This window comes from Ursus americanus, chromosome 11 (genome assembly GCF_024610735.1).
Source record: "Ursus americanus isolate L20-20 chromosome 11, mUrsAme1.1.p, whole genome shotgun sequence".
Taxonomy (NCBI): Eukaryota; Metazoa; Chordata; class Mammalia; order Carnivora; family Ursidae; genus Ursus; species Ursus americanus.
Window position 1 is genome coordinate 43,017,579 of NC_142137.1, and position 22,006 is coordinate 43,039,584.

General features: G+C 37.4%; 1 protein-coding gene across 4 annotated transcripts in view; it reads left to right on the forward strand.

Moving 5' to 3' along the window:
- LAMA2 (laminin subunit alpha 2) overlaps positions 1-22,006 on the forward strand; it is a 599,838-nt gene that overhangs the window by 277,742 nt on the left and 300,090 nt on the right. For all 4 annotated transcript variants that reach the window (XM_087865477.1, XM_087865478.1, XM_045805578.2 and 1 more), the window contains exons 11-12: positions 2,039-2,179; positions 4,310-4,483. In XM_087865477.1, coding sequence (XP_087721603.1) covers positions 2,039-2,179; positions 4,310-4,483 — 315 coding nt within the window. The remainder of the gene's footprint in view (positions 1-2,038; positions 2,180-4,309; positions 4,484-22,006) is intronic.

Sequence of the window (22,006 nt, forward strand, 5' to 3'; positions counted from 1 at the left end):
AGAGACCTTGGCCTACCCATCTTTAGAGTCCCTAGAACTCCTACTTTAATGTGTTGCTTCAGGTTACTAATTAATTGAATACTGAAGTTATTTAACCATATTTTTCATGGTTCTATTACCAGGCTAAAACAGAGATAAGGAAAATGTAATGTCTAAAAATTTCAAATTGTTGAACTCAGTCTGAATCTCAGAAAAGTAGTATCATGAGCTTTCAAATTAGAGTAAATGAAAAGTAGATTAGACCAAGTGCATAAGAGCACAGTCTGGAGAACAGCTGTACTGTGTCCTCAATGGGATAAGCTGAATTATAATTATAGAGGTGTTTCATCTTTCCTGCCTGTATACTCTTCTGAGGTTCCTCCCAACTTCAGGGCTTTGGGGAGTTATTTGTCACCATAGGTCTGAAATTAGTTTGAATAGCTTTGCTGACATTTATTATCTGAAAATATCTGAAATCTGCCTTAGAAATAAAAGTTAGCAAGAATGTCTGTGGCAATAATTCAATTTGTATATGTATCAGGATGCTAAAATTTAACATGTGAAATGGGCCAGGAGACCCCCCTTTGTTTAGGTTCCCAGTGATATAGAAGTGGTTGTGGTCTTAAGTGGGTCATACAAATTAAGAGCAAAAAGTTAATTTCAAATAAATTATTCTCTCGGATCCAAGCAGAACCTCTTTGTCTATTCTTACAAATCTTGTTATTTTTTCACACTCTTATTCTCTCTCCTATTTTTTCTCCTATGTTCTCAGACCTTATCAACCCTATCTTCTCCCCAATCTTGGTTTATTCAAAAAACAGTCATATTACACATCTACTGTATGCATAGCACTTTGCTGTGGATGAAAAACACAACCACCAAGAAATTCATTTAAACTTAGTAAAATTTTGTTTAGCTAGTGTTCAATGTTGTGCCAGGAACCCCAGCATTTTCTGGTACTATAAAAATAAGTAAGACAAGATTTCTGAATAGATTCTGGTATAGAACTGGAGAGAACAATCTCAGAAGGTATAGCTATGCTTTTTTTTGGTGGCTCTAATAGAGCAATGTCCAAAGGACTATGGGGACACAGCTGAGAGAGAAGTTCTGTAAGGAGAAGGAAAGCTTCAGAATTAAGGTAATGAAGGAATTCAAGGAGGAGAAAAAACGTGGAGCAAATGCAGGTGTAGGGAATACTGAGAATCTGTTTCCTAGAAAGCAAGGGGCCTTCATTTAGAAGTTATTAGTTAAGATTTACTGTTCTTCAAATTGAGAGACTATAGCCTTCCCAGTTTTTCATCAGGTAATCAGCTTTCCCTGGCCCGAATCCATGGTAGAGGCCCATCTATAAACAAATAATTTTTCAGTATGTTGGGACTAGGATTAATGATACCAATCTGGAGAGCAGTCACCGCACGAGATTTATTTTTCCCATATTATTACTATATGATTAACTGGCTACACCAATGTATTAAAGAAAACACTGTGAAAATTAACCAAGAAAAACTTTCCTCTTTTTCTGCTTAGTCACACCAAGGAAATCCATGGCCATATACTCCAGTTTCTCTCCCAGTCAGGTTCTTATGCTTGCCCCAAGTGTGTGTATTTTTAATATGTAATGTGGAAAGTATTTTGCCATCTGTATAATATCAACATGCTGTTACACATCCATTGGTTTAATTCTCTAATTTTATCATATATCCTGTGTTCTAAGAGGAAGTACTTCAACAACCGAGAATGGTAAACCAGACTGCATCCGTTTTCGTCAGTGTAACTCACTGCTGTGTTTTTCATGGCATTTACTCCACACTCTTGACATACATGAAGATCAAAATTGTAGCTTGTAAGACAGTAGAGTAGATCCAATCTCTTTTCGCATGAGTGTGGCTAGAAAGGGGGTAGCTTAATAAGCAGTTTTTGAGCAGATTTTTAAAAATATCATTATACTTTAAGTATGGTTGAGGGGTAAAATGAAGAATACCCAGTTTCTGTTTTCCTTTCACAGAACTAGAAAGAGACGGTTCTTTATCTTGAAGGGCATCTCTGTTTCTATTTGTAGGAGAATGTTGAAGGTGGGGACTGCAGTCGCTGTAAAGCCGGCTTCTTCAATTTGCAAGAGGATAATCATAAGGGTTGTGACGAGTGTTTCTGTTCCGGGGTTTCAGACAGATGTCAGAGCTCCTACTGGACCTATGGCCATGTAAGCAATACCTTTTCATTCTGTACCCTGCTCCATGTACCTCCTTGCTATTGTTCTTTGGCAAGAAATTTACAAAAAAAATGATTTTCTGGTAGTAAGTTTCTACTTACCATTATCATGAAGAAGAGATGGAATTTTCTTTCAAATGCTATTTGTGTATCTTTGATCAAAGACTTAAAGGTTTTATTTGTAGCAATGTGAAGCCTGGAGTCTCTTAGAAATAGTAAATATTAGTCTTTTCAGTGTCCATGATTATTATACGAAGCAGTAAAGGGATTAATGTGATTATATCCCCAAGGGCATATGATTCAATCAGGAAAGCATCAGATTGTGACATGAAGAATTATGTATTCCATTCACCAATATTTTTGGTATACAAATTAAGAAGAATTGCTCCCTATTGCCTTTTCAACTCTTCACAGACAGTGGTTTGTGTCCTGATAGAGGAGGTATGAGAGGAAAATGGGACCCTCAGGGAATTTCAAATAGCTCGTATGGCAGCTCTTAAGACTACAGAGTAGCAGGACGCAAGCTGGAGAGAGAGAAGCCTCAAGGGGAATGAGAAACTCTACCTACCATACGGGGTTGCGAATGCTAAGTTGGATTCTTATACATGGAGAGCCACTGGAGTATCTTAGCAGGGGAGTGATAGGACCAGAGTTGTGCTTTACAAAGATCACTTTTGCAGTAAACTACTTTCCAAACACCACTTCAACTTTAATCAGGTAAGTAATCCTTAACACAACTACCAAATGTTCTCTTCTGCCTGTATTTGCTTTTAAGTCAAGTCTAAAATATCATGAGTAGTTTCTGATTGTATTCTCATGTCTAAATCTATGCACTATCAAATGTATTGCTTTAAGGGCAGATTGCACAGAACCAACAGCAATTAGCCATCAAGCCCACTTCCTCCACCTGTTTGTAGAGTTTCACCCCACCCTCTAGACTGTTCCATTAACATCAAAGTTTCATGGTCAGCAGAAGAGCAGAAGTGGCATTTATCCTTGGTTTTCAGCAATTAGGTCCAACTGATACTTGCACTTCAGTAAGCCTTCTGGAAAGAACTTCCTCTGAATCTCACTGTGCTCTTAGAATCCCTGAAGGATTATGTCCGAAGAGAGGAGAGAAGGAAGTAACATATACCTTAAAGTCTAGTCCCAGCAATTCCACAACTTTGGGAGAAGGAGAATCAAATGACCTCTACATAAAAAAAAATTTAAAAATATGTCATCCACATATTATCACCATCACTATTCTGCTCCCCATCAGCTACAGCACCAAGCCACTCACACACATCTAAGTGGGCCCCTGGTAGCCACAAACCTCAGTATCTTATGTTTTGTACCAATTAGGTAGGACAGTCTAAATTAGAATTGTAGCTGTATGCCCTCCCCCAGCCAGAGTCTAAAGATGGAAAAGCAAATCATCATGTGTTTCCTAATTTTTCCTTTAAGGCTCCTTCCTTTTCTGGGCCAAGGATCTAGGCTATGAATTCTTACAGCACTTGGAGCCCCATGGGAAGGACTAGGTATAGTATTGTGAGCTGTGGCCATAACAACAGGCTGGTGGATTCAAATGTCCTTAAGCCTCAAAACTGAAATTTAATTAAATGAAAAGGGTGGAAATAATGAAAAGCCACCTTTCAGGCACTTGCATATTTTATTTCTTTTCTTCCTGTGTTTTACAACTATATATAAGTAAAAGCTTTTGAAATTATTTTTCCCATAAGCAACAGGAAATTATTAGTAGAATGAAAAATACGCAATTTAGAGCCCAACCATCTGATAATTTATATAATATTATAATCATTGTATAACTTTGAACAAATTTCTATTTTTAAGAAAAGTATTTGGAGTCATAACTTCTTAAAAAGCATTGGATCACTAAAATCAGATTACTACATATTACTCTTCAAACTCCTAGAATCAACAAGAACACAATGAGAATCTATAACAAGTACATATGATAAGTTTCACGTTTTCCACAGCTCTCCTATTTTTCTAAACTTTTATGTTGTTTTTTTTTTCATTTCCGAAAAATGGACATTATACAGAATTGGAAAGAGAAAGAAGTGGAGGTGGTTTTTGGTTTTGTTTTTCGTAAGTAAGATGATTGTGTGTTTTCTTGAAGATACAAGACATGCGTGGCTGGTACCTGACCGACCTCTCTGGCCGCGTTCAAGTGGCTCCCGGGCAGGATGACTTAGACCCACCTCAGCAGATCAGCATCAGCGTTGAGGAAGCCCACCGGGCCCTGCCGCAGGGTTACTACTGGAGGGCACCAGCGCCGTATCTGGGAAACAAGGTAAGTCCACACAGTGCTGGCTTCTAGGTACTTTGCTTTAGCGGATCAATATAGACAATGGGTTTTCTTAAGTAGTTTTTTAAAGAAAAGTCAGAACAAATTCATGGTGCGTTAGGCTGCCAGAAGCAACTCAATCAGTTTAAGTTGGATGTTTCTCCCAGGACCCCTGGGGAAAGGACAGACGTATACCAAAAGTTAATTGTCCCTAATATACACTCTTACATAGTTGGTATTCTATGCTAACTGGGTTTTTTTTGGTGGGGGGTTAGTCTCCAAGTCATTTTTATGCCAACTTTTTGAATGAATGAATACACTGATGAAGACTCTAGGACATTTTTTTGCAAAACCTCAAAGCTATTTTTGTGAAACAAATGATAACTATTGGAAGAAACTGTCTTATGTTTACTCGAAATAGCTGTTTTTATGGAGTTGTCTGTGGTAGGGTACTTACCGAAGTTTTCCTCATCTGTTCCTATTTTATTTCAAAACTGATATTCAAGACAGCTAATTTTTCTACCTTGTATGAATGTTAATTGGAAATGAAATTTATTATATAACTAACTTAATGCTTGCCGTGAAGCTTCTGCAAACAACATACTTCCTGGAGCTCAGAAAGAAAACTACCCTAAAAGAAGTGCCAGATTGAAAACACGTTTGTTTTAAAGCCCACTCATACATATATAAAAACAGACACAGATAAACAAAAATACCAGCCTCGGAAATGCAGGTGGTTTTTGGTTTTGTTTGCTTGTTTTGTATTCTATCTAGATAGGGGCCATGGTTTTTATTATTTTATTTTATTTTATTTTATTTTATTTTGCCTAAGAATTTGCTGGAAACCAAATTTGGCATAGAAATTCTAACTGATCTGCTTGTTTTGCAAAAGTTAGTGCCTTAGTACCTAATCACACCAGAAACTGTAACGGTGACAGAAAAATCCCTTAGCAAACTGTTGCTGTGTATGCCTCTGAGTTTTCACCTATAAGAATATAGTGTTGCTTTTGAAGAAATCATTGATTAAACAAACAAAATATAATTGTTGTTAGTGGTTCTCTTGCACGACATATGAGTATCGAGAAAGAAAAATTTAGTAGTTCACATCTTATTCAGTGAATGGGAACTGGTGGTTTTAGCTGATTAAGAAAAAAAGAAATTTAACTAGTGGCCAGTTTCTTATTTTTAGCAGACTTCTAATGCTATTATGAAAAATGTGTTAATGAATAAAACATGTTTTTCAATGAATATTGAATACTTTAAAAGAGATAGTGTATATGGCATAAAATTCTACAACTGTAATAAAAATCCAATTAAATATTTGCAAGGCCTTTTACAGCAAGAAATTATTCTATCCTGTTCTATTTTGGAACCTCCTACATGCCCAAAAAGAATAAAATAACACGTAAGACTTGAATGTCTACAACTTAAAATTGTGGGGGGGAAAAGATAAATACATAAACTGTCAAATTTTTTTGCCCCGGCTCTGAGGAGTTCAGAGAAGAGCCTTGGGTCAAAATTGGATGCATTTCAAAGGTCTTATTTTTTTTACAATGGTGAAATTTATTTAAGAATAGCTTGTAACAGAATATTCTTTACGGCATTTTCCATATTTTTCCTTTGGTCATATGCTTTTTCTTTCTGTTGGCTGAAAATCAAACTGACATAAGGAAAGCAAGCAAATGGGATATTAAATAGCACCAGAGCAAAGAATTTGGACATCCTGTTCATAGTTGTCGGTGCCCAAAGATAACTTCCTTTATCCCGCTGAACTGCTTCTTCTAACCACCCACAATGAAACACTTCATATTCCCTTACAGATCATTTTCACATCAAAAAGCTGTACTTGCCTGTGCTTCAGTTTCCACTCAGTGAACAAAATAATGGTAACAGGGTGTGCAAATTGTTTGAATATGGAAGACATTTTTTAATGTAATGTGGAAGCCCTTGGTGGTTTACTGTCAGATATCTCAGTATGAATGAAACAATTTGCCTTAATAACTGAACCATATAAATTTTTGATACGACAATAATACTGCAGGCCCTCACGAATTACCACAGTACATCTTAACTGCCGTGTCATATCACGTAAATTATAGTCATGATGACATGCTTAGCTTGGTTGATTTAATAGCTTGCTAAGGAAATGGAAAATTGGAGGGCCTTGTTTGTAAATTCAATAAAGCCACTTTTCTAAATAGTGGAGGCTAAATTCTTTACCAGTAATTGCTGTTCAAATCAGAGCCATTGCCAGAATCTGACAGAAATAGTATATCAAGAAACCAGTGCATCTGCTTCGATACTGAATTTCATTTACATCCATGACCAGGAGGCTGTAGGCATATCATCCCTCCTCCGCTTTTTGAGTGTTAATTCCTAAGTCAGAAAATATTTATGGGATACTATTAGCTTTGCTAAATATTTGTATAACCAATTTTCAAACATTTTCCAAATCACTTGGTTATAAGGCTACTTATAACAGAAGGGAGATGTGCATGCATATTCTATTATCATGAAGATGCCACATGACATCCTTCCTTTTTTTAGGAAGCTGACTCCAAATAATGCAACTGCTCTCACATGGGATACACTTTGCTGACATAGAGGTCCACCCGATTGTGATAAAACTCAGGCACACTCGCCAATTTAGCAAAGGAATATTTCTTACCCTAAGAAACGTTTTTATTGGCTGTGGACCCTCTTTGGAATCATGAGGCACACACATAACTGAATATAAGTGGGGGGGGCTAGTCAACAAGGCCTGGAAAAATGTAGCACATTTTTATACTGCTTAATATATCTAAATATCTTCACAATCTCAGTTATGAGTTAATTCCTCAATAGCAATCTTGAAAATGTTTTTTTTTTCTCTTCCTCACATGTGGGTGATTATTTAGCACAATTGGCACAATCAAGTGTTAATTCCCCCTCACCCCTCCCTCAAGACAGTCAAAGAGGATTAAGTCAGGCACCCACAGGGTTGTATTAGGCAGCATTTCATTTTCAAAATGCTTGGCAAGTGTTGATGCTTCATTGTAGGGCATTGGTTTAAGCCTGGGACCAGGCAAGAATGGAAAGAGCTAGAAGACAGCATCCTGCTGGTTTGCTACGGGCTACAGCTATTCAGAAGCTGTTTGGGTATTTCAGAGTTGGAATAATTTACTGCTTTAGTGAACGAAGTGCTATTGGAACATGGAAATAGTCATTTGGTTAAGGTTACCCTAGTGGTCTGAAATAGTTAGTACAGCTTCCAAAAACAATTCTCTCCACATCTGTAAAGTTCCCTGAGAATCTGGCTTGGCCTATCTCCTGTTCCCGCATTACCATTAAGGTTTATGATCCTGTCTCTGAGCATTATTAAATTAATCTTATGTGATTTGTTCTTCACAGAACAATGCTTATTTTCTACAACATTACATTGTCTTTTTCTGTTTCCAGAAAGCTTTTAAATTGTTTCATGTCGTTGCCAAGAGTACCTATAGCCTAGCTTAAGATGCGCATTGTGAGTCTGCTGACAAAATAGTATCTGGCTTCTGAAAGTAATCTCTGGTTCTTCTCTTGTGCTTGCTTGACTTTCAGTTCTGTCTCTCAGTTCTCAAATTGAAGCTGTGGATTTGAAGGAAATTGGTGTTTGAGATTCACAGGACAGGGTTGTTCTTAGCGCATAAAAGGAGCTCAACAAATACTTTGTGATTAATGCTCCATGCTTAACAACAACGATGGAAGTAGTTTTGATTAGTTTGTTCAGAAATGACTCTTGACTTAGGATTTATGTCAGGGTTGAGAAATGATTTCAAACATGATGAAAAAATTAAAAACCGGTAAGCATGATCTCCTCTCCTCTCAACAGCAGAATGTGTATTTGTGACTTCTAACTATTCAAAAGTGAAGGTCGAGCCTGATTCCCCCATCCTTAACTTCCTCAAATTCAAGTCTTGGATTAAATGGATTAATTAAGAAAGTATTGTGTATGGCGTGGCCAAAAAAAGGTAAATAGGACAAGCCAACTGTGATTGAATTTTTATTTCATAAATCAAATCTCGTTAAGAGTGATTTGGTAATGGAGTAGTATCAAGAAGATTTGCTGCCTAGAACTAACCAAATGAATTGTTAGTGGTACATGAAGAAATACGTTTATTAAAAAAAAAAAAAAAAGGCCAAAAACTCACTTGTTGCCCATAGCTATGGTAAAGTCTACTATGCAAAACTATCCCATCTACAAGGACTCAAGGTCAAATATATATATCTCTCTCAAACTTACATAACCTTATCGTAACAGTATCTTGATATTTTTCCTAATTAAATGTATAAAGTACTAATTCTAACATTACAAATTATTACATAAAAGAACATTTTAATGTTCATATGGATCATTCTGTTTCCAGCACCTTATAACAAAGTGCAATGGGGGCAAAGATCAGTTTTTACAATTGAGCAACTGAATATGCACCAAATAGGGGAGCATTCAGTTTGACAGCAGTCTGGTGGGGAAAATTAAGGAGTTCACGTAACAGTAATATCAATCTCAGGTAACTTTGGAATATGGTTGCCAACAAAAGTAATCTAGGCCTACATTGGTAGGAGTTTACTGGTCAGGTCAGGGAGGAAATGGTTATACAGATTCTGCACAAAACATGTCACCTAAAATATTCAGCTTGTGAATTTATGTTTTCATTTATCTTAAGATACATGACCAAAGCTATCAGCTGATAAACCAAGATATCGCAACTAGTAAAACAGTCAAGATTGTAGTCCAGATGTGTCTAGCCCTTTTCTACCAGTTGTTTTTTCATTCAGTTATGTTTATTAGTACTTGAAAGGCATTTGGCTTTGGAATAGAAATGCTTGAGCAGCTTATCCAAAGGGAAGTATAAGAAAGGAAACAATAAAGATACGAGTTTATATAAATGTAAATTAATGAAATAGAAAACAGGTATCAATAGAGAGGGCACAAACCCAAAAACTTGTTTTTAAAAGAATTACAAAGCTCTAGCAAGATTAATAGAAAAACAAAAAGTGTGTAAAGATACACATAAATGATATTAGAAGTGTAAATATGGACATAACTAAAATTACTTCCGAAAATAAAAAAAAAAATAAGAATAATCATGAAACCTTTACATACAATAAATTTAGTTAGTTATAAAAATAAGTAAATTTCTAGAAAAATAAAAATTAATAACCCTGACTCAAGGGGAAAAAACCTGAAAGTCATATGGACATTAGAACAATTGAATCAGTAGTCAGGATAAGCTTTCCAGTAAAATACCACCAGGTCTGTTTTGTTTACAGGTAAGTTCAATGACTGTTCAAACCTAAAAAAAGACTCAGTCTTATACACTTTTCTAGAAAAAAGAATCATGGGGATTATTCCTTGAGTAATTTTATGTGACTTGATGTGCTTGATATCAAGAAAGGTATGAAAAGGAAATCCTTGTCCAAAGTCACTCATGCAAATAGATCCTAAACAAAGCATAAACAATCTGAATTTGTAATGTATAATAATGGCAAAACAAAATTGGCCTAAGTGCTTTTGTCATAAGAGTTCAGGTTGGTTTAATATCAAAAAAATCAGTTTAAGTAATTGGCCATATTGACTGACTAAAAGAGAAAAATAAAATGATCTCAGTAGATGCAGAAAAAGAAACAGGCATAATTAAATATGATTCATGATGTTTTAAAAAAAATTGCAAAGATTAAAAAGGCACTTCTTTAAGTGACAAAGAGTATCTACACAAAAAGGCGTAGCAAATATTTAATATAAAACATGGAAAGACTTCTTAAAGATTACAAACATGCAACAGTCTTCACTATGATCACTGTTATTTAACATTGTACTACAAGATCTAGACGGTGTAGTAAGAGGAAATAAAAGATACGGAGATTGAAAGGGAAGAAATAAAACCACCATTTGTAGACGATAGGATTATCTGTTTTGTGAACTCAAAAGATAATATATAAACAAGTGAATCAAAAGGAGAACTGTGTATAAAATTAATTTGTGTAAGTCAATCACATTTCTTTATATCAGCAAGAATCAGTTAAAAAATATTTTTAAAAACAATCCTTTATAATAGCAATGCACATTAAAAGTACCATGGGCGCCTGGGTGGCTCAGTCAGTTAAGTGTCTACCTTTGGCTCAGGACATGATCCCAAGATCTTAGGATCTAGTCCCGCATCAGGCTTCCTGCTCAGCGGGGAGCCTGCTTCTCCCTCTGCCTTCCCCTCCCTCTGCTTGTGCTTGCCCTCTTGCTCTCAAATGAATAAGTAAAATCTTAAAAAAAAAATTAAAAAAAGTACCAATGATTAAATTTATATGAAAAAGCGAAGGACCAAGAATAATGCAAGGAAATCTTAAACAAAATCTGGAGATGGATTTTTAATCAAAATTTATCTGATATAAAGAATTAGGATTTATTTTAAAAAGATAATAATTAAGACACAAGGCTATTGGTGTGAAAAAAGATATAAATACAAAATAGATAAAATGGGCTCCTGGGTGACTCAGTCAGTTAAGCAGCCAATTTCAGTTCAGATCATGATCTCAGGATCATGTGTTGGGCTCCGTACTTAGCAGTGAGTCTGCTTGAGGATTCTCTCTCCCTCTGCCCCTCCCCCTGCTTGCACCCATTCTCTCTCCCTCTCTCAAATAAATAAATAAATCTTAAAAAAATAAAACGGACCTGAGAAAACAACCCAGAACTATCTCATGGATACTTGATTTTTGACAAAACAGACTTTGCAGATAATAACGGTAGGGTAGGGCATGTAACAAATCCTACTCATACATCAGTTATCTAAAGACAGAAGAAAAAAAATCTCTGCATCCCTACCTTACATTATACATAAAAATAAATTCTGGTTGAAGCAAAGGCTGTAATTTCAGAAATCATTCTAAAAAAGCTTATCCAAAGTAATACATTGCAATTTTTGCTTCTGATAATAATTGAATAACAGAATCTCAATTTACCCACCTGCCTTAAAAAAAGAAAACATGAGAAAAAGTGCGAAACAACAATTTTTAGGCACTAGACAACAAAAAATATAGGGTCTGTGATCTCCGAGAAAAGAGAAACAAATGAAATAAAGCTTATGACTGTCCCAGATTATTGCCTGGGTACAGTTCCAAGTGCATGGAGGGAAAACCCAAACATCAGTGTCTGAAAGATAGAGATTGGAGGTCAAAGAAGCTAGAAACTGTGGGACAGGATAATGGAGAAAAGGGATAGGCGGAGAGAGAGGGAAGGAGACAGAGAGACAGGCAGATACACGGAGAGGCACAGAGGGAGAGATCTGTAAAGATATAAGGCAGGATGTCCAGCCTGGCTCAGTCTTGAGTTGGATGGGAGAGCACCACCTAAGGCTGGTGAAAGAAATACCAATAAGTAGCAAGAGAAACAATTCCTGGAGCCAACACAGAGCTGGTAATAGTTCATTTTCCCACCATCTAAAATGGACCATCTTCCCCATTAGCTAAAGTACTCAGTATTGTCTTAGTAGGAGGGTTAAATTAGCCTGAGATTACAGGCTGCTCTAAACAAATCTTGAAAGCAAACCTTAAAAGAAAACAACTTGTTCCAAGTAAATTAACTGCATGCCAGAAAAAAAGTCCATTACTACTTAATTACAACAAAATCCAACACCCGACGATGTAAAATTCAGCATGTCTGGCAACAAATAAAAAATTACCAGGCATGTGAACAAGCCGGGGCAGATGAACCATAACCAGGAGGAAAATCAGTCAATGAAAACAGATCGAAATATGATGAGAAAATCATGCCAAGGCATATCAAATTAAAGAAAGAAAGAAAGAAAGAAAGAAAGAAAGAAAGAAAGAAAGAAAGAAAGAAAGAAAAAAGAAAAGAAAGAGGGAGACAAAGAGAAAATCTTTTTTTTTTTTTTAAAGATTTTATTTATTTGACAGAGATAGAGACAGCCAGCGAGAAAGGGAACACAAGCAGGGGGAGTGGGAGAGGAAGAAGCAGGCTCATAGCGGAAGAGCCTGATGTGGGGCTCGATCCCAGATCGCCGGGATCACACCCTGAGCTGAAGGCAGACGCTTAACCGCTCTGCCACCCAGGTGCCCCAGACAAAGAGAAAATCTTAAAAGCAGCCAGAGGAAAACAGGAACAACATATACAGAAGGACAACGATAAGAAAGATAGAAGATTCTTGTCGGCCATGATGTGACCTTGAATATAGTACACAGATATTTTAAAGTATCAAAAGGAAAAGAAACAACATACAAAAAAATCAGTCCAGAATTATTTAGCAGGCCAAAATATTCTTAAAAAAGGAAGGCAAACAAAGAGTTTTTCGGAGAAATGGTGTTTGTTTTCACCAGCAAATCTACAGTAGGAGAAGTGTAGAAAGTTCTTCTGGTTAAAGAAATATAAGGCTGGATGGAAATTTATCCCTGCAAAACGAAATTAAGAGTATTCAAAACAGCATAAAATAATGCTTTCTCCACCGATTGCCACCTAACACAGGACCTCAGTCTAGTCATCTCTTTGGCCCCAGGGCCTAACACAGTGGTTATTGAATAATAACAAGACACACAGACTTAACATAGAATTTCAAGTACTCTTTGTATACAATTTTCTTTGAAATTATGAAAAGAAAGACCATGTCATTATAAGAATGTGAAAGTACTTCCTTCTTCAACCCCCATTCCTCATCTCAAAACCAAAGAAAGCAAAATCAACACCAATTTGAAAGAGTTTCAATCAAATCTTAATGTAAAACTACATCTCCCCCCCATCTTTGTTAATAACACTCAATGCCGTGTTCTATATGCACCTCAGTGGAAAAGCACAGGGAACTGACGAATTGCTGGTTCTGATACACTAGCCCACGCTCTTGTGGGACAAACTCCCAATATTCTTTGTAGGGCAGTGTTAGGCCACTTGGAACCTTTCCTAGCCAGAGTGTTCTTTATATACTGGGTTTTTTGTTTATTCTTGTTGTTGATAGTGGAAAGAGCAAGTTTATAGGGAAGGATGGGAGACAGGTGTAAGAGGAAGATGCCATAAAGACACAGAGAGAGGATGGCCATCTATAAACCAAGGACATAAAGCTGGAACAGGATCTTCCTTCACAGCCCTTGGAAGAGACCGATCCTGCGGATACCTTGATCATTGACTAGCAAACTCCTACATTATTTTCTTTCTTCCTTTTCATGAGAATCGATTGAAAGGGATTAATTAAGTAAGAAGAAGTCACGGTCAGTTATTTTTAGTGTTTTGGTCCTTATGCCTTTCACAGATCTGATTCAAATTCTAGATATCAACCTTATTAGTCTTATGATTTTGGACACATCCCATAATTTAATTGAGTCTTTCATTATCTGCAAAATGATAGTTCCAGCCTCAGAATTATGCAAAGCTCTCTAAAACACCCTTAACACTCAGAAGCTTTTCTATAAATGCTAATTTCTTCATGACTTTCTGTAATGGTGCACCATAGGAATTTATATCAGAGGTAGTCTGTATCAGTTAAAGACGTTTGTTGAAGAACACTTTGTCCCCTGTTTACTGCTGTCTGACAGAGCATCTGGTGGTGGTAAGGGACAAGATATCATTAAAGATAAAAATGAACAATCACAGAGAGTTAATTTTAGCAAATAAGTAGATTACATGACTTAAGCAGCAGCTTTGCAGATGTGAAGAAATTAGATCAGTTAGCTGGCTTTTTGAGAGACCTGCAGAATGTTTTGTACTTTATCTCAAAGGTACCCAAATAAATCTAACAATCATCGCTTCATGTCTTTCCAAGCAAATAATTTGATAAGTCTCCCACTATTCCTGCTTCACTGAAGGCCTGGTATGTAAAGGCAATTTCTGCCCATCAGTAACTAATTAGAGAAGTAAATTTTATAAGTGTAATAAACACAATCAACACCCTGTAGCTGTAATGTCAGTAAGGTGGTCATTAAGATAGATCCCAATTCAATAAGACTGGTGTCCTTATAAAAAAGGAAAACTTAAAGACAAACCCCCATACAGAGAGAATGCCTATGGGAGCATGAAGACAGCCAGCAACAAACCAGAGAGGGAAACCTAAAACACACCCTTCTTCCACAGCCTCAGAAGGAACCAACCTTGACTGAGGGCTTCTACCCTCCATAACTGTGAGATAATGAATTTCTGTTGTTTAAGACCCTCCGTTTGCTGTGTGCTCCTTTGGCAGCCCTAGCAAACCAATACAAATGATAAGATATTCATTCTTTTTTAAAATTCCACATTTCCTTATTATAATTTGCAGCAGACAGAAAGCTAATCTAATTTCTAAAGAGGTTGTCAAAGTTGATGAGAAATAGCCCAACAGAAAAATGGGCAACAGATATGAACAGTTTATAGAAAAGGAAATACATGTTGTATGCCTTAAACTTATACAGTGAGGTATGCCAAATATTTCTCAATGAAACAGGGAAAAATATAAAACAATGTTCGATCTGACTCAATATGATAACTACACTGGGAAATCATGTGTCATCTATCTTAGGAAAAAGAAAAAAAAAATAGCACAGAATTACTGAGACTTTAAAAAGACAAAGATCCTGGGGTCCCTGAGTGGCTCGGTCAGTTAAGCGTCCAACTCCTGGTTTCAGCTCAGGTCATGATCTCAGGGTCCTGGGATTGACCCCCAGTTCAGGCTCTGCCCTCAGCTTGGTTCTGCTTGAGATTCTCTCTCCCCTCTCCCTCTGCCCCTCCCACTCATGTTCTCTCTCTCTCTCTCTCTCTAAAATAAATAAATAAATCTTTAAAAAAAAAGGCAAAGATCATGGGGCACCTGGGTGGCACAGCGGTTAAGCGCCTGCCTTCGGCTCAGGGCGTGATCCCGGCGTTCCGGGATCGAGCCCCACATCAGGCTCCTCTGCTATGAGCCTGCTTCTTCCTCTCCCACTCCCCCTGCTTGTGTTCCCTCTCTCTCTGGCTGTCTCTATCTCTGTCAAATAAATAAATAAAATCTTTAAAAAAAAAAAAAAAAGGCAAAGATCATTATATATCGGTAGTGAGGATATACATCGATGCAATCCAAGAAAACCGATTTAGAAATCTTCACTAAAGTTACAAATGCACATGTGTTTACATATTTCTCTTCTGAAAATTTATGCTGCAGGTATATATAAACATGAGAAACGCAAAGTCATTCATTCATAAATGTCTGTGATGCCCATAAAAATGTCTGTCACTGACAGACGAATTAAATGAGTTTGGGTACTACATGTAACCAAACGCTATAAAACTTTAAATAAGGAAAGAAATTCTTTGTATGCTAATATGGAATGATCCAAAATATATGATTAAGTAATTAAACCTGGAAGCAGAATAGTATATATATGACCACCATTTGCGTAAAAAACAGTGGAGAACAAGAATATATATTTATAATTATAAGGTTACTTAGCTATTTAGAGTCATAACTAGCATTTGAATTGAGGAGAGTTTCCTTCTAGAAACGGTTTACGCCTTCTGTGAACAGAATATTATCAAAGATGTAAAATAAGATATTTTAACTAGATCAGCCTTTATTTTTAATTTAATCTATTATAAACTATTGCTTCTCTATTCTAGACTTTGTTGTAAAAATCACTGCTTTAATGTGATCATTTAAATAAGTATTAAGTGCCCCAATCCTATGAGCTAAAAATTGGTTGGCATGCTTAATTAATCACAACGGTTGGAATAACACTCTTAACTTTCCAGATAGTTTCAGGGAATCCTGTTATTGTCAGCAGTGTCTACCGGAGAAGCATAAAGTTCACATTTTTATTCCTGAGGTTTACTCATCACTTTAGTAGTAGTTGAGTCAAGCAGGTGCTGTCTTACTTTACTTTTTCAGAAGCTCTTCCTCTGTTACCTGGGTCTGAGATTCCAAGTAGTTGAAATCTGACATTTGCCACATGGAAGAAGGAGCCATGTGATAAGACCCCAATCTGAAATGTGATGAATTATTAAACAAGTAGTTTGTTGGGTGATTGAAAATTACCTGCAAAAGAGTGCTTATCTCCTTGAGGCACGTCAAAAGCTAACGGAATTGAACCAATTAGACTGACTGTCTCTTCAATGAGTTGTGACCTCTCGATGGTAATAGCTTATTATGATGATAAATGAACCTATCTCTCCAACTGAAGCCTGAGTACACACTTCAGCAGTTTCCCTGAATCATGAGGCCATTACCTTTCAACTTCAGATCGACAGCAGTGACAGCCACAGGAGCAGAGAGCATGCATGACTAGACACAGATGATTGTTTTACTCAGATGAATATATTTACAGCTATCTCCAAAGAAATGGGACCTCCTGTAGGTTGTGTTCACACCTGAAATATTTACTGTATGACGTTTCCTTTATTAAGAAGAAGAACTACTTCCTGGCTACATCATCATTCTGAGATAACTAGGGTTTGATTTTTTCTCATTTTTTGTTTGCTGTTTTCAATGTTTAAATTCCTTATTCTTGTTGGTCTCCTGATGGAGTAAAATTTCAGAATAAAAATATTTTCATACATTGAAGATACTTGTAATATACACACAAGCATATGTGTTTTTAATTTAGGAGCACGTATCCTTATTTAATTAATTTTATTTTATTAAATTCCACTGCTTATATTTCATGTGGACTGGGGGAATCACTCAGACTCCTTTATTTGTAGACAACTTTTGTAAAGATTGTTGGTTTAAGAACCACGCAAGTGTAAATACTTTAATTTTTGGTTTTTTATTTTAAAGAAATGTCAGAAGTTCTTCAAGTAGTTAGTGAAGCTTGATATCAATTTTCTTTTTCTGCTCTAGTGATATTTTGGTTTGAAAAGAATGAAAGGAGAAAGTGTTATTAATTGCATCTATAATAAAATACAGTGTTCTAATTCCTCATAAGTATTAGATGTCAGCTGCCGACTTCCCAAATATATTCTTAGAAAAAAATCTTAGGGGGCGCCTGGGTGGCTCAGTCGTTAAGCGTCTGCCTTCGGCTCAGGGCGTGATACCGGAATTCTGGGATCGAGGCCCACGTCGGGCTCTTCCCTGGGAGCCTGCTTCTTCTTCTCCCACTCCCCCTGCTTGTGTTCCCTCTCTCGCTGGCTGTCTCTCTCTCTGTCAAATAAATAAATAAAAAATCTTAAAAAAAAAATCTTAGAAAAAACCCAAGCAAAACCAAGTTTATGAAGGTACTGCAGTGAGAGGAACACCACCCACCTTGACGGAGTGCTAGTAGTGTCTTAGTAAAAGTCTGGGGAGGATATTCACTGGTTTTAGGGGAAAGGTTGGGTAATTTCAAGGTGGTTTTTTTCATTGAAGGCAATTGGGCAGAGTTTATGATACCATAGCCTTGGATTTGTACAAGTGAGTGAGAGTGAGACAAGAATCCTGAATTAAGCGTTGAAGAGATACAATTTGTCTATGAGTGAGCCAGCTTGAATGGATCACTGCCCACGAACCAGGTTTTCTTGGAGCTTGTTTGGAGAATGGTTTAAAATAGGGGTTGGGAATTATGCTTGTTCGCAGCACTAACACAAGAATAGGGAATTGTACTGACTTTAGTTTTCATACACAGTAGCTGTGGGATCTTAACGTAGTTGATTAGTGTTTTCTGTGCCATCGTTTCTCCTGTAAAGGTGGAGATAGTAATTCCCACTTCGCAGAGTTATTCAAGACAGTGCCTTATGATAAATTAGCTGGGCCTAATTTGAAGTTAGACATTATTCCATTGAAATTTTAGAAAGGCTATACACACAGAAGGAGGGAGGGAGGGAGGAAGGAGATATGAAAGAAAAAAGAAGGAAAGAAAGAGAGCAGGAAAGAGAAAGGGTAGAAAGAATCTGTTCATATATATTTAATTTTTAGTGTATTTTAATTTAGAAAGTAACTATCTATTGGGATCTCTCTCTTTTAGTCCAAATTTATCAAGAGCTGGTCCGGTCTTTGAGTAAATGCCTTTTCTCCAGTTTTCATCTGGGGCTGGGTATGAAGTGATCATCAGCCTTGGTGTTCTGGAAGTAAGTCCTTTATGATGAAATAGCGCTGGAAATAGCCCACAAGCAAAAAGCTTTATAGGCCATCGAAGGTCCCCAAGGCTGTTTGCTGCTTTAAGCTTATTTTTACTCATCATCACAGGAAAAGAAATAAGTAGGGCATTGTTCTTCTTATATCAAATAGTTTGAAATGAAGGTGTGATGGTTTTGTATAAAAGTCAAAATGCTTAATTTTGTTTTTACTTTCAAAACAAGTAGAGAGATACAATTTGGTTATGTTAATATCCAATCATGATTCTGCTCTTGATCACAAACTCTTCTGAAACTTTACACAGGAAACATTAGAGCAGTTTATTGTATGTCACTCCCTGGCAGATATTTGAAGGATGATGGGTGGAATAAATGTTTGAAACAGGAAACCATTTTTCGTTGTGCCAAACACGTGAACCCCGTGCTTGGTGAAAGATGTCTAGGCCAGGGGAGGTGTGAGCTGTGCTGTGGGGGAGCCCGAGCCAGGCTGATCCCGTGGGACTTAGCAGGAACGGCTTTGATTCCATGTGCCTGACTCACATAGTGCAGTCTTTTGACTTAAAACAGATATGACAGGTTAAAAGGTTCAGAATCACCATTAAGCTAACCTCTCCTAAAATCTAGTTACGGCTACATCAGTCTCTCAGGTGTGGTGTTCAGGGCACCTCTGCTTCAGAGTCACCTGGGGTCTTTATCGAAAGCAGATTATTGACCCCTTATTCCGGGTTCACTCTGTCAGAATATCTGGGGGGAAATGTGTGGAAATCTACACTTTAATAACCTCCCCTAGTGATCCTTGACCCATAAAATTTTGAGGGCCACTCTTTTATGATTCCTTCGAGAAATTACTGATAATCAGTTAGGCATCTCTAGATGATTCCTGCGACTTAACATTCCTGATGCTTAAAAACAACAAAAAAGAATTCTGCGACATGCCTTAGTCTGAATTCAGAGGTTGACTTTCTTGCTCAGTAGTTTAGCCTGTACAAGGAAACCCTAAAATAACCTCTTCTTAGCCCCCACAAATTATGTAAATCTGAATCTATTTATCAATCTTGTTACAAACAGAAACACACCTACAATACACACATCTTTACATATTCACATAGGGAAAAGTGAATCTCAGAAAGAAGCCGTTTTCTTCTTTAATAGGAAGTCTAAGCTGCACTGCCATTAATATTTGGAATGAGGACAGTGGGCAGGACTGGAATATAACATGGGGGTTGGGGATACTTTCAGATTCCAGAAGAGGTTCCAGCTCTCCCTCAATATGGGTTAACTGCTTCGCCATGAGAGCTCTGCCAGCCCATTAGACAAGTGTAAACACAGGCAGGACCCTTAACTTCCCTGGTCCTCCATTCTTCACTGGTAAAGTTGGGTGAGTACCTTAGCAGCAGAAACTGTTGTTCAAACAAAATCTCAATCAGCGCGCAAAAACAAGACAAATGGTTCAGGTGGGTGACAGGCCAGTGGTGAGCAGGAAATAGCAATGGTGCCGATGGCGATGGTGCTGCTGGCAGGACGGGTACTGGTTACAGGGAGTCACAGGGCTAGGAGCTCTGTCTCCATTCACTATAGCCCTATGATCTCATCTGCAGTTTCCCCCAAAGACACCCAGGATTTGGGGAAACATGGTATAATAAAACAGACCAGATGAATTAGAAGGTCTCCTGCAGATTTAAAAGTTTATGATTCTAACACCAAATAGAATCATGCAATCACCTGACTACTAACAGTGACATAGAAACTCTACAAAATATAATAAAGTGACTACATGACATTAATTGAAAAGAAACAAATGTTTCTCAGCTGAGTGATTGTTCATATCCAGATGCACTGATGATACATAAGCCCAGACATAGAAAATGTGAGATGTGTTAGAGCAAAGCAACTAAAATGATTCAAGACACTGAACAGGCGGTGCTCAGCCCACATCATTTCTTACCTAGATTAAAGATAAAGCCATAGAACTTTCATTCCACCTCCAGTTTTCCCAATCTAATACTTTACTCACATGCCTGATAGAGGAAGATCTTTCTGAAACTCCAATTTGATTGCCTCAGTCCCCTGTTTAAAATCCTGCTGTCTTAAGGGTATAGTGAAAGCCCTGAGACCAGTCTGGACTTGTAGCTCAGGAGGAAACCTAGGGTCCAGCTAATAAAATGCCCATACGTATCCCCTACTCTCTTGTACTTTCCTATTTCACAGTTTTTATTTTTTTATTTTTGTCTGAAATTCCCTTCTACCCTTTTTCTGAGTGACTAACTTCTACTCATCCTTCAAAATGCAGCCCAAGCATTGACTTCTGTAAGAAACTTCTCGGACTACCCTTTCTTCTAGCACTGGCTGAGTCAGGCCTTTCCTGTGCTCTTCCCCTGAGACCTCTGACCACCCAACATGGACAATATTCCTCCCTAAACCGTGATATCCTGGGTGCAACTAGATTCTGTTCCCCTTTGTACCTATAGGTCCTAGCAGATTGCTCTGGAGAGCATAGGAGCTTAAAAATTCCCTGTTAGGGGTGTGCCTGGGTGGCTCAGTGATTAAGCGTCTGCCTTTGGCTCAGAGCATGATCCCAGAGTCCTGGGATCGAGCCCCGCATTGGGCTCCTCTGCTGGGAGCCTGCTTCTTCCTCTCCCACTCCCCTTGCTTGTGTTCCCTCTCTCGCTGGTTGTCTCTCTCACTGTCAAATAAATAAATAAAATCTTAAAAAAAATAAAAATAAAAATTCCCTGTTAGATGAATAAACAAATGCTCTGTGTGAATGGTAATTATTTTTGTTTCCATAAGATGAACCAGAGGAAATATAGGTAGGAATCACCCAAATTAAAAAAAAAAAAAAATGAAACCTTAGAGAAGGTACTTGGTTGGATTTTTTTCAGAATTGCCTGTCTGGATTTTCTTAACTATTAAAAAAAATCTGGGATCATGTAAGGCCACATCCATTCAGAGCCAGGCAAAGGACCCAAATAGTCTGCCAAATTCTTTTCCAGCTCTCAAATTTTATGAGCCTGAGCAGCATTGTTTGGGTAAAAGTCTTGTTCTTTGTGAATCAGGAGGAAGTTAAGATGTTTTGGATATTTACATAGAAACAAAGAATTTCAGAACTGGAAAGAACTTAGGCAATATTCTGTGAAGTGGTTTTCACGCTGTGTTCTGTGTGGTCCTTCTGTGCTAGGGCAGGAGGTATGAGAGAAAAGATGAGGAGCCCCTTTTCCTCTCGAACCAGAGCGCCATTATCTGTTTTGCACGTTGAGAGTACATGGAATGGAATATGGAAACCGAGACCCTGAGAGATTAAGTCACTTAGACAAAGACATATAGCTTCTCCAGAGACCAGGCTGACATTAAGTTTATGACCCCCTGACATCCACTGTAGATCTCTTTCCATTTTTCTGTGCAAAGCAGAAGAAAAGAGTAGGCTATTTACTTTACAGTCAAGGTACGTTAAAATCATGACTCTTGTTTTCAAACATCAATTTAGAGTTCATGCCATCAAATTAAAGAAGTTTGTTAACCAAGTT